The following is a 14,601-nucleotide window of genomic DNA, read 5'->3' as shown; positions in this document are numbered from 1 at the left end:
TGTGAGCATGCAGGTCTGGGTAGATAAGATGTCGTCGTTTGTGTGCGTCTAAGTTATTGTTCGTATATAGTGTAAAAAAACGTATATACACAGAACAAAACTATAAACACAACATAACAATTTCAAAGACTGTACTGAGTTACAGTTCAAATAAGGAAATCAGTCAATTGAAATAAATATATTAAGCCCTAATCTACAGATCTCCACCATAAAGAGTTTTTTTTTTTACTGAGCTACACAATTCACATAGATGACCTATTTTGAGATCAAAACGGTAAATGTCGCCGAAAAGTGGCGAGTTCACATCTCTGTAAGAGAAAGTGTACCTGTACAGTTCTATGAGGACAAAAAATGTTGCCTAATTAACTTAAAAGTGTAGAATTATTATGGAGATGGGATGTACATGTTCAAGTTGTGTTGAATATTTAAATCCCTCTATATTGGTAGCCTATGTCTGTATTGGTAAGTATTCCTACGCTTTGCCACTTTAGCTAATGGTGTCACTCCTGACAACCTGAGGGCTCTATTTTAAAAAGTGCAAAGCACAACAGTGAGGCAGTGGAGGCGGCAGGCGAGTGAGTTTACCGGTCCTGTTGGCTGCATTGCCGCAGCAGGCATGTGAGGGGGCATCATCATCCCGGGCATCATAGGTGGCATCATGCCTGGTATCTAATAAAAGAGCATCATGAAATATTCATTGGACCCGTGAATTTCACCCCCCGCCTGGCGCACTGGGTGCATGCTGGGTATTAATACACAGTGAGAGCAGCCATGGCAGGGTGAGAGCGACGAACTGAGTCTTATACAGTGCGAACGGAGCCACAGCTTGTGATCTGTGAAGCAGTGACACTCCAATCTTCAGTTCCTCGCCGCCACCTGAGCCCCGTTTCTCAGGCAGGCAGCTGGATCATACACATCTCGGATCACACCTTTTTCATTTGGATAATGAGATCACACACTCCCCTCCGTATGCATTTGGACAGTGATGCTAACATTTGGAATTTGGCTTCTACTCCAGCATTTTGGATTTGATAGCAAGTGTTTCATATGAGGCGACAGTACAGAATGTCACCTTTTATTCGAGGCATACCAGGCTTCCGGACTTTTGCCTAATGGCAAGTGAATGGTGAATAATGTAGTCATTTTTTATTCACTTTTAGTAAAAATAAATGTTTGTGAACACTACTACATCAATGTCGATGCTACCATGATTATGGATAATAATGAATGAATCATGAATGATGATGAGTGAGAGTTAAAGAAGCAAAGATTGTACCCCCCCAAAAAATGCTTCCCTCCCCCATTATTGGTAATGGTGAGATGTTCGCATGTTTTGTTGTAGCCTCCAACTTTCTCAACTTATTATTTTTGTTAAAGGCCCAGTGCAGTCAAAAATGTGATTGTCCTGTTACATATACACACATAAGGTTGGAATAATAATGTGAAATTGTGAAAATTATGATAATGCTCTTTTAGTGTAAAAGCTGTTTGAAAAGGCCGCCTGAAATTTCCACCTGCCTGGTGACATCATCAGGCAGTAAATTAGTTAATAGATCAATAAGAGAATTCCCAACCTCTGTTCCATTATCATACTTTTCACAGTATTATTCCAACCTCAGTGTGGAAGTATATATAAAGAATCACATTTTTTACTGAACTGGGCCTTTAAATCCAAAATGCTGGAGTATAGAGCCACATTTTACATCACTGTCCAGATACATAAAGAGGGGAGTGTTAGTTTATATTGGCAGCAAATAGTACAAACCCAAGTGATTAGAATATTTATGTGCCAACTCTTGGGAAAAGGTAGTGGTACTTAAAAACCATTGCTACACACTCCAAAGAGTCAACCAAAGCTAAGCTTCTGGTCCAACTCCAACATTGTACTTCCTGGGTCTCTGGCAAAATTCAACAGGCCTATATTTAATTAAATTCTAATCACTACACAAGGCTACGCATAGGTGGACTAGGTTGTTGAGAGCTAAACTGGAAAATTCCAACAAATTACAAACAATTGATCTTTAAGGGTGTGGCCCACGTTCTGTGACGACAAGTGATAATGACATCTTAAAGTTTGATAGTCGGCTTACCTGTCCCATCGGTGGCATCATACCAGGTGGCATCATGCCAGGCGGCATGGGAGCCATGTTGGGAGGCCTCTGTCCCATGGGTGGAATTCCCATTGGTGGGTAATGAGGCGGCATTCCCGGTGGTCCCATCTAGACAGGTGAAAATTTAGGAGACACGCTGTGAGATTCAACACACTCAATGAGACCCCATTTTGAGATGCCATTGGGAACACATAGAAGATACAGGTGTTTTCCAACACCAACTTACAAAAGGAGGTGGCATGCCTGAGGTTGGGACCCCAGCAAAAGGAGGTGCTTGGCTCTGGCCATTATTACCATCTGAAGACTGGACATGAATGAACAAGAGACCCCATTTATACAGTTACAGCTTGTACGTTAATATGGCTCACATATGTCCTGTACTAGGCCTACTCCAAACGGAAAACGTTTTTCAATTTAAACGAGTTTGTATTAGACAAATTCAGGTGTCTCCATCCCTGTTCCCTGTCTTGCTTCCTAGAGTAAACGGTTAGGCGGTTTACGTTGCAAAACGGTTTGCAACATGCTTAACTTCCCGCGGGCTGTTCCGTTTTTTTGCAACCAAATTTAGCTAATAACAGGCAAGCTAGCTAGATAATACAGTTACCGCCAATGCTAGCAAACATAGCTACATAGCTAGCATGAACTATTCAATACATTGACTAGCTAGCTGCTATTCTCGCGGAGTGTCAACGCCAACATATTGCTAGCTAGTTGGATAACGTGATTTGTTCACACACGCAATTCCTCCAAAAATAACATTAAACCCTTTAACGCTTGTCTAACTTCTGCTAGGTACTGAATAAGGATTCCCTACAGCAGTACGCTAACGTTAGCGAAGTAGCTGTAAACTAGCTGAGTAACGTTAACTGTTGGCTTAGCTAGCTACGCGCTAACTAGTTAGCAACAGAAGAAGAAACACACCAAGCAAATTAAATATAGCTATATTGGTTATCCCCTTTCATATAATGATTGTTTATGCCAAACACCTCATACAGTATGATACTTATATTAGCTAGTAATTCAAAATATTAACATATTATCAATAAACTGTACTCACCATGTTGACTTCACGGTGAGCGTCCAGACCTGGCCACTCCACAATAACGTGCAATCTGATTGGTTAGTTTGCCTCTGAAGGAAAGGGCAAAGGTGAACCAAATTTTCTCAATACAATCTGCGCACAGATTGTAACTTGGAATTCTGTCGGGTAGACAACTGATTTTTCGGAACTCATGGATTATTTAAAGACTGAACAACCCCATCTTTCTTCGACTGAATGTTTTCTTCATAATAATCACATCTGAAATATATATTTTTTTCTAAACTAAAGTATCAGCTATCACATCATGTAAAGCATCAAACCTTTACCGGTTTTAGGTGCTGGATTTTTTTCTTAGATGGTCAAGGACATCAGCCACCCGAGCAACGGCCTGTTCCCCCCTACCATCCATAAGGCGAGGTTAGTACAGCTGCATCAAATAGCTGGCTACCACCCTGTTACTCAACCTTGAACCTAAGAGGCTGCTGCCCTAAATAAGCATTCTGGAAAATGTTCCGACCCCTTGACTTTTTCCTAATTTTGTTATGTTACAGCCTTATTCTAAAATGACTAATCAATCTACACACAATACCCCATAATGACAAAGCGAAAAGTTTTTTTGAAATTTGCTGTGGGGATGTTTATCAGCGGCAGGGACTGGGAGAAAAGTCAGGATCGAGGGAAAGATGAACGGAGCAAAGTACAGAGATCCTCTGCTCCAGAGCGCTCAGGACCTCAGAGTGGGGCGAAGGTTCACCTTCCAACAGGACAACGACCCTAAGCACACAGTCAAGACAACACAGGAGTGGCTTCGGGACAAGTCTCTGAATGTCCTTGAGTGGCCCAACCGGAGCCCGGACTTGAACCCAATCAAACATCTCCAGAGAGACCTGAAAATAGCTGTGCAGCAACGCTCCCAAACCAACCTGACAGAGCTTGAAAGGATCTGCAGAGAAGAATGGAAGAAACTCCCCAAATACAGGTGTGCCAAGCTTGTAGCGTCATACCCAAGAAGACTTGAGGCTGTAATCGCTGCCAAAGGTGCTTCAACAAAGTACTGAGTAAAGGGTCTGAATACTTATGTAAATGTGATTTTTTTTTTTTTTTTAAATGTATACATTCTATACATCTGTTTTTGCTTTGTCATTATGGGGTATTGTGTGTAGATTGATGAGGGGAAAAAACGATTTTAATCCATTTTAGAATAAGGCAAAGTGGAATATGTGAATGGGTCTGAATACTTTCAGAATGCACATGGAATCACAGGTCACTTTAATAATGGAACACTAGTCACTTTAATAATGGAACACTAGTCACTTTAATAATGTTTACATACCGCTTTACTCATTTGTATATACTGTCATTTGTATATACTGTATTTTAATCAATGCCACTCCGACATTGCTCTTCCTAATATTTATACATTTCTTAATTCCATTATTTTACCTTTTAGATTTATGTGTATTTTTGTGAATTGTTAGATACTACTGCACTTGTTGGAGCTAGGAACACAAGCATTTCGCGACACCCGCAATAACATCTTCTAAATATGTGTATGTGACCAATAAAATTTGATTTAAAGGAGCAAACACTTTTTTTTTTCCTTCATAAAATGCATTGGATTTATGTAAACTCCAGTGGCAACCTGTCGTTCAGGGCAGGTGGGGCAGAGCACCACCTGTTTTGAGCCCCACCTGTTTAGTTAAAAAAAAATGTGTGTCACATATCAGTTTGCAAAAATATATAATAATCATTGAGTTAATAATCATTGAGTTAATAAAGCTGCATACAAACTTGAGCTGTGTTCGAATACCCATACTAACATACTGTACACTACATACACTACCTAGAAGGCCAGAATCCTGGAGTCGCCTCTTCACTGTTGTCGTTGAGACTGGGGTTTTGCGGGTACTATCTAATGAAGCTGCCAGTTGAGGACTTGTGAGGCATCTGTTTCTCAAACTAGACACTCTAATGTACGTGTCCTCTTTCTTCTGAAGCTCATCAGTCTATTTTTGTTTTGAGAAATTAAGGCTATTCCATGCAAGAAATTGCCAAGAAACTGAAGATCTTGTACAACGCTGTGTACTACTCACATGGAATAGACATGGAATAGACTTCATTTCTCAGAACAAGAATAGACTGACAAGTTTCAGAATGAAGTTCTTTGTTACTGGCCATTATGAGCAAGAGGATAAGCCCTCAACTGGCAGCTTCGTTAAATAGTACCCGCAAAATACCAGTCTCAACGTCAACAGTGAAGAGGCGACTCTGGGATGTTGGCCTTCTAGGCAGAGTTCCTCTGTCCAGTGTCTGTTATTTTGCCCATCTTAATCTTTTCTTTTTATTGGCCAGTCTGAGATATGGCTTTTTCTTTGCAACTCTGCCTAGAAGGCCAGCATCCCGGAGTTGCTCCAGATACTCAACTAGTCTAAAGAAGGCCAGTTGTATTGCTTCTTCATTCAGGAACACAGTTTTCAGCTGTGCTAACATAATTGCAAAAGGGTTTTCTAATGATCAAAGAGCCTTTTAAAATGATACACTTGGATTAGCTAACACAACGTGCCATTGGAACACAGGAGTGATGGTTGCTGATAATGGGCCTCTGTACGCCTATGTATATATTCCATAAAAAATCTGCCATTTCCAGCTACAATAGTCATTTACAACATTAACAATGTCTACACTGTATTTCTGATCAATTTGATGTTATTTTATTGGACACAAGATGTGCTTTTCTTTCAAAAACAAGGACATTTCTAAGTGACCACAAACTTTTGAACGGTAGTGTACTTAATGAGTATATGCTACATACTATATACTATTAGCTCATTTTAGCATATTGTAAACAAACGGTATCCTTTCAACTGAGCGTACTAGCTCTTCGCCTGTCTACCGGAAGATGATGCTGTTGCTATGCAACCTCTTGCTAGCTAGTTAGCATAACAAATGACTAGTTACACATTTTACGACTTTGGGTGTGTTCTTAAATTTAATCTGGAGTGCAGATTGTTCGTTTGTAAATTCAGAGCGTTTCGCTCTTGGAGCGCACACTGGATGCTCGGGCAGAGGAGTAGGGTTGATTTGAACGTTCTGACCTTACAACAGCAGTCAAGCAGGAGGAATCAAGTCAATAAACATTGGGTAGTTAGTTAGCCTATAGTTAATATACTGGCAAGTTTGATGTATAAGTATCCAACTAACGTTAGGTAGCTAGCTAACATACCTGTACATACTGCTGTAATGATATGCTATGTGGTTCGTAAGGACAGTGTAGCTAACAAATTGTCAGCCAACATAACGTGTAAGGTAACTTATTTGAAAAGTAATTACTTTATTACATTGCTCAACATTTTCTTAACATTTGTTATAATTAGTTAAAGTAATGAATTTGTATCCACTCTCTTTGTTCTTCGGCTGCATATTTTCCTACATTTTTTTTCAAATCTGAAAACGATTTGAAGCCACACCCATTTCCGGAAGAATTGCATTATGGGCCCAAAGTACAGAAATAGTGTCCTCTGTGTGTATACTTCTTATTTTGGTGAATTTAATACGACTTCCGGGAACTTTTGGCATACTAACTATATCCATACTATGACCTATATATTATATACCCAATTCACGTCACAAATAGTATGGTTAGTGCGGTTAGTATGAGTATTCGAAACACAGCTCTTGTCTTTTCTTTGCTTTCTTGAGTAAGCCAGCTAAAATACAGGTGTTTCAGCCAAGCGCAGTGTTTTCTGTGGTGGTGGGGCAGCCAGCGGAAAATACGGGAGTGTAGGTAATGTTCTCTAGTTGTGCCATGATTGGCTCAGTGTTCTGTCACTAATGGGGAGCTCGAAAATTCAAGCCCCTTCGGTGCTGCTATAGAGTTACATTAGATGTGCCATCCAAGAAGGCTGAAGGTCATTGGCCGCAGATAAAATGATGTCTAATCACATTACATCTACAGTAACCTTTATTGGACTGATCATGTCAACATCATACTTTCAAAATCTTAGCTAGCCGTCATCATCATGAAACAAGTCGACAATCTACTGGCAAATCCTTTTCAATCCTGGTCATATAAAGCGAAATAATGAAGAGAAATTATAGATAAATCATATCGGTGCTCATTGGCCATTGGACATAAACATTACACAACAAGTTGGAAATCGCAAATTCAATAATGAGTGGTTTGAAAGGAATCAGTGGCTAACTGCAAGTATTGCAAAGTAATCACTAGCCTGCTATTTAGTGGAGTGGGTGTGTGGTCCAAGTATGGGTTTAAGGGTCTTTTTTCCAAGCTTAACAGGATAAACATTCAACATTGGCCGTGCTGTCAATCCAGCATGACTTCTGTCGTGTTCAAAACAACTGGAAACTCGGAACTGGGAAATCTCAGACTTCATTGAGTTCAAGACAACTGGGAACTCCGACTGGGATAATACGTTTTGAACTCGGAATTTCAAGTCGGCAACTCGGGCCTCTTTCTAGAGCTCCGACTTGAAGATCACTGACATCTTCATGATTCAAACTTGTTTTTTTTGGAGTTCCCAATTTTCTTGAAAGCACCATGAATCCAGAGAATGCCAGACTTTGATGACAAGATTTGCCCACGAAAGACCGCCGCGCCACCTTCCTGTTCAAGTGAGCACAGCATAACAAGGTGAGTATGCCAGGGAGATATGTATACTGTAGCTAAGAAAGTAATACTAAGTGTATGTTGTGTAGTAAGCTGTTAGTAGCCCATGTGCCTCACCCTAATAATTTGGTCAATTTATTCTCATAATTTAGCCTACTGTTCAGACTTGGTGGTGCACATGTAGCATATAGCCTGTTTTAGAGAAATATCTTCATCGAATATTGTAAGAGCTTTCAATGACTGCTTATAATCCCCCTTTTTTATCCTATGGTTCTCACTTGGTGTACAGGGAGAATACTGTAAGAATGGCCCATGTTCTGAATTTTGTCGCTGTACATTTCAAAAGTGCTGAACAAATAGTTTTGACTAAGTCCATCCTAGCTCGCTCATTAATGTCTTAATCGAAATTAGCAGTGACAGAGTTGACAAGCAAATACTCAAAACAGACATTTTTATCTCAAAAAATAAAAGTTCAATACAAACATTTGTAAACTATGGAAAATTATTAATTTGACAATACCCCCAAAAAGATAGAACGTCTATCAGATCTTTCAGCACGGAGTTGACATTAGACAAAAATCTGACTGAGTTGATGTTTTATTGTTGACAAATTGCATGTTTTTCTTCTTTATTCAAGTGGTATACTACGTAGCAATTTTGTTTTTCCTCAGTTGCTTTATGACTCTACAACCTAATTAAAATGAACATATTTGAACAAAAATTCATATTCAATGTTAATCTATAAATAAAATAAAATGTATTTGTCACATGCTTTGTAAACAAAAGGTTTAGACTAACAAGGAAATGCTTACTTATGGGCCCTTTCCCAACAATGCAGAGAGAAAGAAAATAGAGAAATAATAAAAAAAAGTTAAACACGTAATAATACATACACAATGAGTAACGATAAATTGACTATATACACGGGGTACGAGGTAATTGAGGTAGATATGTACAGTACATATAACTAGGAATTAAGTGACAGATAATAAACAGTAGCAGCAGCATATGTAATGAGTCAAAAAAGTAATGAACTTCCACACGAAGCTGCTAGCCATCACGCTAACGAAGTTGGTACCAGATGAGTTTTGCAATGGAGCACTCTTTGTCTGGAGAAATAAATGAACGGATCCAGCGCTGTAGGAGCTGTATCTACTACGCTTTGTTTCGGGACAAACCGGATCACTCAGAGTTCCAATGCGCCAATTGTTTGCTTGCCGAGGATTATAGGCTTGAGGTTGCTTCCTTGATCACGCAGGTCACCAGCCTACATAAGACACTGGGGAAAACTCAGAGTGGAATGTTTACATTTTCTACGCCGGTGGCTGGACTGCGTTCGCGCTTGTTGGATACATCTCCGCCTTGTCGTTTTTTGTTATCCGACTGGCTGGTGTTGCCTGGAGCTCCCTCATCTGATAGCGGAGTTGAAGGAGCACAGCAAGAGGAGCAAGGCAATCAATGATGGTCACATAAGCCTCCTCCGTCATTTTAGAGAATTTGGCAGTATGTCCCAACGGCCTCACAACCGTAGACCACATGTAACCATGCCATCCCAGGACCTCCACATCCGGCTTCTTCACCTGGGGGATCATCTGAGACCAGCCACACGGACAGCTGATGAAACTGTGGGTTTGCACAACTGAATATTTTTACACAAACTGTCAGAAACATCTCAGGAAAGCTCATCTGTGGGCTCGTCGTCCTCACCAGGGTCTTGACCTGACTGCAGTTTGGTGTCGTAACCGACTTCAATGGACAAATGCTCACCTTTGATTGCCACTGGCATGCTGGAGAAGTGTGCTCTTCATGGATGAATCCCAGGTTCAAATGTACCGGGCAGATAGCATGTCGTCGTGTGGGAGGTTTGCTGTGGTCAACGTTGTGAACAAAGTGCCCCATGGTGGCGGTGGGGTAATGGTATGGGCAGCCATAAACTATGAACAACGATCACAATTGCATTTTATTGATGGCAATTTGAATGCACATAGATACCATGACGAGATCCTGAGGCCCATTCTCGTGCAATTCATATGCCGCCATCACCTCATGTTTCAGCATGATAATGCACAACCCTATGTCGCAAGGATCTGTATACAATACCTGGAACCTGAAAATGTCCCAGTTCTTCCATGGCCTGCATACTCACCAAACATGTCACCAATTGAGCATGTTTGGGATGCTCGGGATCGACGTGTATGACAGTGTGTTCCAATTCCCGCCAATATCCAACAACTTCGCCAAGCCATTGAAGAGGAGTGGGACAACATTCCACAGGCCACAATTAACACCCTGATCAACTCTATGCAAAGGAGATGTGTCACGCTGCATGAGGCAAATAGTGGTCACACCATATACTGACGGCCATACCTTTTTTTTAAGGTATCTGTGACCAATAGATGCATATCTGCATTCCCAGTCATGTGAAATCCATAGATCAGGGCCTAATGAATTTATTTCAATTGACAGATTTCCTTATATGAACTGTAACTTTTTGAAATTGTTGCATGTTGCGTTTATATTTTTATGCAGTGTATAAAAGTGTGGCGCGAATAATAGCCACGGCTGACCGAAATCCTTCTGCTGCTCAGACATCAGCGTACATGGTAACTGGAAAGCACCCTTACTTATTGATCCACCCTGATCTCAATGAGTGGAGGCCAAACACCAATATTGGAATTTGAACGATTGTCTTCTGCTCTCGCTTTGATCTATGTTGGACGAAGACACCACCCTGGAACTGTTTGAACAGGGACCTTCTCCGTTTTTCACACTGGAAAGAACATTTGGGAATCCAACCAGAGATTGAGCTACTATGGAATTCCACGTAAACACATTCAATGCAGCCTTTTCTCACTCCTTTAATTCCTATTGGTGTGAGCGTGTACAACTGTGTGTACCTCAATACTGCTTAGGCTATCTCACTCTTAAATTCCTTGCTTTCTTGTTTAGAATCATTGTTGCTTGTGCTGTTATTGCTTTTCCTATTCTTGTGAGTTAAAATAAACCATCCTCTCCTATCTCCTCTCCCTTCCTTTCTAAGTACTTCATCATTGCTCATAATTTTCCCATAATCTGTCACTGATTCATTTATCCTGTACTGTAGTATTAACTTGTTTTTATAATAAATCTTCTTTGTGTTATAAAATAATATCACCGTCTCTGAGATTTTGAATCCGACTTGTCATTGAAAGAACTCTACAGAACCTTCAGATTATAATTGTGACACGTACCATTTACCCTTACTTGCTAAAAAAGTTCCCAATCAACTTAAATGATATGTGGTACCACTGTAGAATATAGATAGATCCATATTTTATATTCCATAATTAATTACCCAATGAATTAGACATTATCATAAGGTTAGGCCACTCTGCTACACTGTTTAAAAGTTTTGCTCACATCGGCCACGCAGAGCGAGAGCACACAGTCATCCGGAACAACGGGCTTTCATGCAGGACTCTGAGTTGTTTTCCTCGAAGCGAACATAAAAGGCATACAGCTCATTTGTGAGTTCTGCGTCACTGGGCATCTCATCGCTGGGTTTCCCTTTGTAATCTGTTATCGTCTGCAAACCCTGTCACATACGGTGAGTGTCAGAGCCGGTGTAATAGGATTCCACCTTCCACCTATATTGTCCTTTTGCATGTTTGATGTCTTGTTGGAGGTCATAGCGGGCTTTGTTGTATGCGTCCATGTCCGTGTCCCTTCCTTTGTAAGCGGTAGCTCTAGCCTTTAGCCCAGCATGGATATTGCCTGTAATCCATGGTTTTTGGTTTGGATACGTTCCTATAGTCATTGTAGGGATGACGTCGTTTATGCACTTATTGACTGATGTGGTAAACTCCTCAATGCTATCGGAATCCCAGTCTGTACTAGCAAAACAGTCTTGTAGCCTCGTGTCTGCTTTATCCGAACACTTCTGTATTGAGCGTTTGAGATTTTGTTTGTAAACAGTAAGCAGGAAGATCGAGTCATGGTCTGATTTGCCGAAGGGAGCGCGATGGAGGGCCTTGTATGCGTTTCTATGGATAGAATAAAAGTGGTCTAGAGTTTTAGCACACCTAGTGGTGCAGGAGATGTGTTGGTAGAAGTGAGGTAGAACGGTTTTAAGATTTCCTTCACACTGGAAGCAGTGCACCAGTTGATGTTCATGAAAATGCATACCCCTCCCCTTTTGGACTTACCAAAGGCTGCCGTTGTCCAATTGTGCCGCTGCACGGAGAAACCATTGATTTCTATGTTCATAGATTGAGCTAGCCAGGTTTCTGCAAGGCATATAATATTGCAGTTTTTTAAGTCTCTCTGATTGGAGACTCTTGAATGAAGATCATCCATCTTATTCATAAGTGACTGGACATTTGCCAATAAAACAGGGAAGTGCCGGTCAATATTCTCGATGTCTGAGTCTCACAAGGATGCCAGCCTGTCTACCGCATCTATGCCTGCAGTGTTTTGGTAGCCCATAAAACAAAGTTAAAGCGTCCGGTGTGAAAAAGTGAACAGCTGAGTCAGAGTTGAAGTTGGTTTTGAAGTCGAAATCGAGGTTAGTAACTGTTAATGTGATGTCCAGTAGTTGGTGATATGTAATAATAGTATAAACTTTCTGCACAACAAAGGTAAAAATAAACACAAAAAAGTAACTAAATAGCAAAGTTGGGTTGGAAATCGTAAGATGTCGGCCTTCTCCGTTGGTGCTATCTTTGTTCAACGTTTGCTACATTGCGTGACAGTTTGTACTGAACGACACGTTTCCCCAAAATAATGCGCATTGTTCTTCAACATCCTTTGACGTACATTTTCTCCATAGACGACATACTTTACATGCACAGTTTCAAAACCCAGAGGCGCAACATCGCAACCCTGTTCCTGGAGAGCTACCGTCCTGTAGGTTTTCGCTCCAACCCTAATCTAGCGCACCTGATTCTAATAATTAGCTGGTTGATTAGCTGAATCAGATTAGTTACAACTGGGGTTGGATTGAAAACCTACAGGAGGGTATCTCTCCAGGAACAGGGTTGGAGAGCCCTGCTGTACATGTTACGGCCCTGCTACACTATAGCCATTGGGCGTCCGGCATTGCCATCAGCCATTGAGGAAATGCTTCCTTTGAAATCAATGAAAGCTGCTATACTGCCCATGTTGCGCTCGTGTTGCGTCACGTCCAATGGAAACGTCCAAGAATCGCCATGGTGCAATGCTCGATGACTGACGCACGCGTTCATTCTATCTTGTGAATTAAAATAATGAGAAAGAAAGTTGATTTCGGTTGCATATGGCCTCAACTATACACCACTGGTTATATGGTAATGAAGCTACTATCCAGCAGAAACTTTAGCTAGCTAGTTCATGAGCAACTAAGGAGTACTAATGAGTACTTCTGAAATACTAGACCACAGCTATTGTACTTACACATAACCGATAAATATGGTACTGTATAATAGGGGACATGAAAGAATAAAGGAAAGCCGCACACAATTTAATAACCTAATATCCAATGTTTCGACAGACAAGCTGTCTTCATCAGGGTATACTGTACAGTAGGGGAACATAGAATAAAGATGCTGTTCCCCTCTGCTCTGCTCTCAAAACTACGAGCTCTGTGTAGCAGGTAGCACGTCACATTGACGCGATGCTGATGGAAAAGCAACGTGGCGCATATAGTGGAGGTGCCTCTATTACAGTGAATTATGGTAACTGTGGTTGTGACCTGTGTGCTGATCGATTGGTCCGTTTTAATGAATCATTTGTTTGCTCTGATTGGTTGCAGGTTTGAATGCACTTCCACCTGGGGTGTATACATTACGCCGATTCTGTTGCGACAGCTTTTGTAACAACCGTTTACTCCAAACGGAAAACGTTTTGCAACGAAAACTCTGCTAGGTCCCTCCCCGTTTTGTTCCATTTGCTCTGTTTGCTTCCGTTTGGTAAACGGTTTCCGTTGCAACACGTAATGAATACACCCCTGTTTCCTTAAAAATGCTGGCTCCTTTCCCACTAAACACATTAGTTTTGTCAACTACTACTGCCCTCCAAGAGTTGCTTCTTCACTTCAGTTTGTTCCTCAATTCATGCACCTTGGTTGGAGAGCGAGGTAGCGCCAGTGTTCCTATCACTGTCCAACATCAGACTTAGCTATAAAACGCCAATACGTGAATTCTTCCATAGTAGCTACTAGAAAGGGTCGGAAGCAATTTTTCAACTAACCTGCACTTGCCGCTACATTCTTCATTCTCGATTCTATGGAAGAATTCACATATCGCCGTTTTAATGTATAGCTACACCAGACCTAGCCTGTGAAACATTCACTGTTGTCTAATCTTCTATCCTGTCTGTTAATTGTAAGTGTCCTGAATAGCATTTGACTGGTAGCTGTGTTGACAGCCAGCCACTTTAAGTCTTTCAGACTCTTTTGATATTAATATTAACATTAATCCCTATGTAACACTGTCTGAAACTATTTGAGATACTTCTATTTGCTTGAATTGAAGATGGCAGATGGATGCCCAAGCCCCAAGGCCCCAGACGGACACTGATAGAAAACATTGGAAAACCCCACAACAGGGCTAAAACAAACTGTGAGTAACTAAAACAACAGTGCACAAGAGGACAGGCACAGAAAAGTGGGTGAGTGTCATGAATGTGTGCTTTCCACCAAGACTTCAACAACTCTGCCCAATGTAACCTGCTTACACACACAACCACATTGTTATTTGGCACATAGCCACCGATATGTTTTCAGTGTGAGAGTTATTCAGCAATGTTTTTTTTAAATTATGTTTTAGATATCATAACTGCTACCCATGTCTGGAAATAAAGCACGA

General features: G+C 40.9%; 1 protein-coding gene across 5 annotated transcripts in view; it reads right to left on the bottom strand.

Annotated features, from left to right (window-relative positions):
• The window catches only part of LOC115156093 (pre-mRNA-processing factor 40 homolog A), a 29,256-nt gene extending 26,001 nt beyond the window's left edge, over nucleotides 1–3,255 (bottom strand). For 2 of the 5 annotated variants that reach the window (XM_029703382.1, XM_029703383.1), the window contains exons 1-4: nucleotides 3,169–3,255; nucleotides 2,338–2,415; nucleotides 2,091–2,219; nucleotides 586–669 (exon numbers count right to left, since the gene is read on the bottom strand). In XM_029703382.1, coding sequence (XP_029559242.1) covers nucleotides 586–669; nucleotides 2,091–2,219; nucleotides 2,338–2,415; nucleotides 3,169–3,171 — 294 coding nt within the window. In that variant the 5' untranslated portion in view covers nucleotides 3,172–3,255. The remainder of the gene's footprint in view (nucleotides 1–585; nucleotides 670–2,090; nucleotides 2,220–2,337; nucleotides 2,416–3,168) is intronic. The other 3 variants (XM_029703380.1, XM_029703381.1, XM_029703384.1) reach the window with 2 other exon arrangements.
• Between the last annotated feature and the right edge of the window lie 11,346 nt (nucleotides 3,256–14,601).

This window comes from Salmo trutta, chromosome 20, assembly GCF_901001165.1.
Source record: "Salmo trutta chromosome 20, fSalTru1.1, whole genome shotgun sequence".
NCBI lineage: Eukaryota > Metazoa > Chordata > Actinopteri > Salmoniformes > Salmonidae > Salmo > Salmo trutta.
This window is presented reverse-complemented; position numbering and strand designations above follow the sequence as displayed.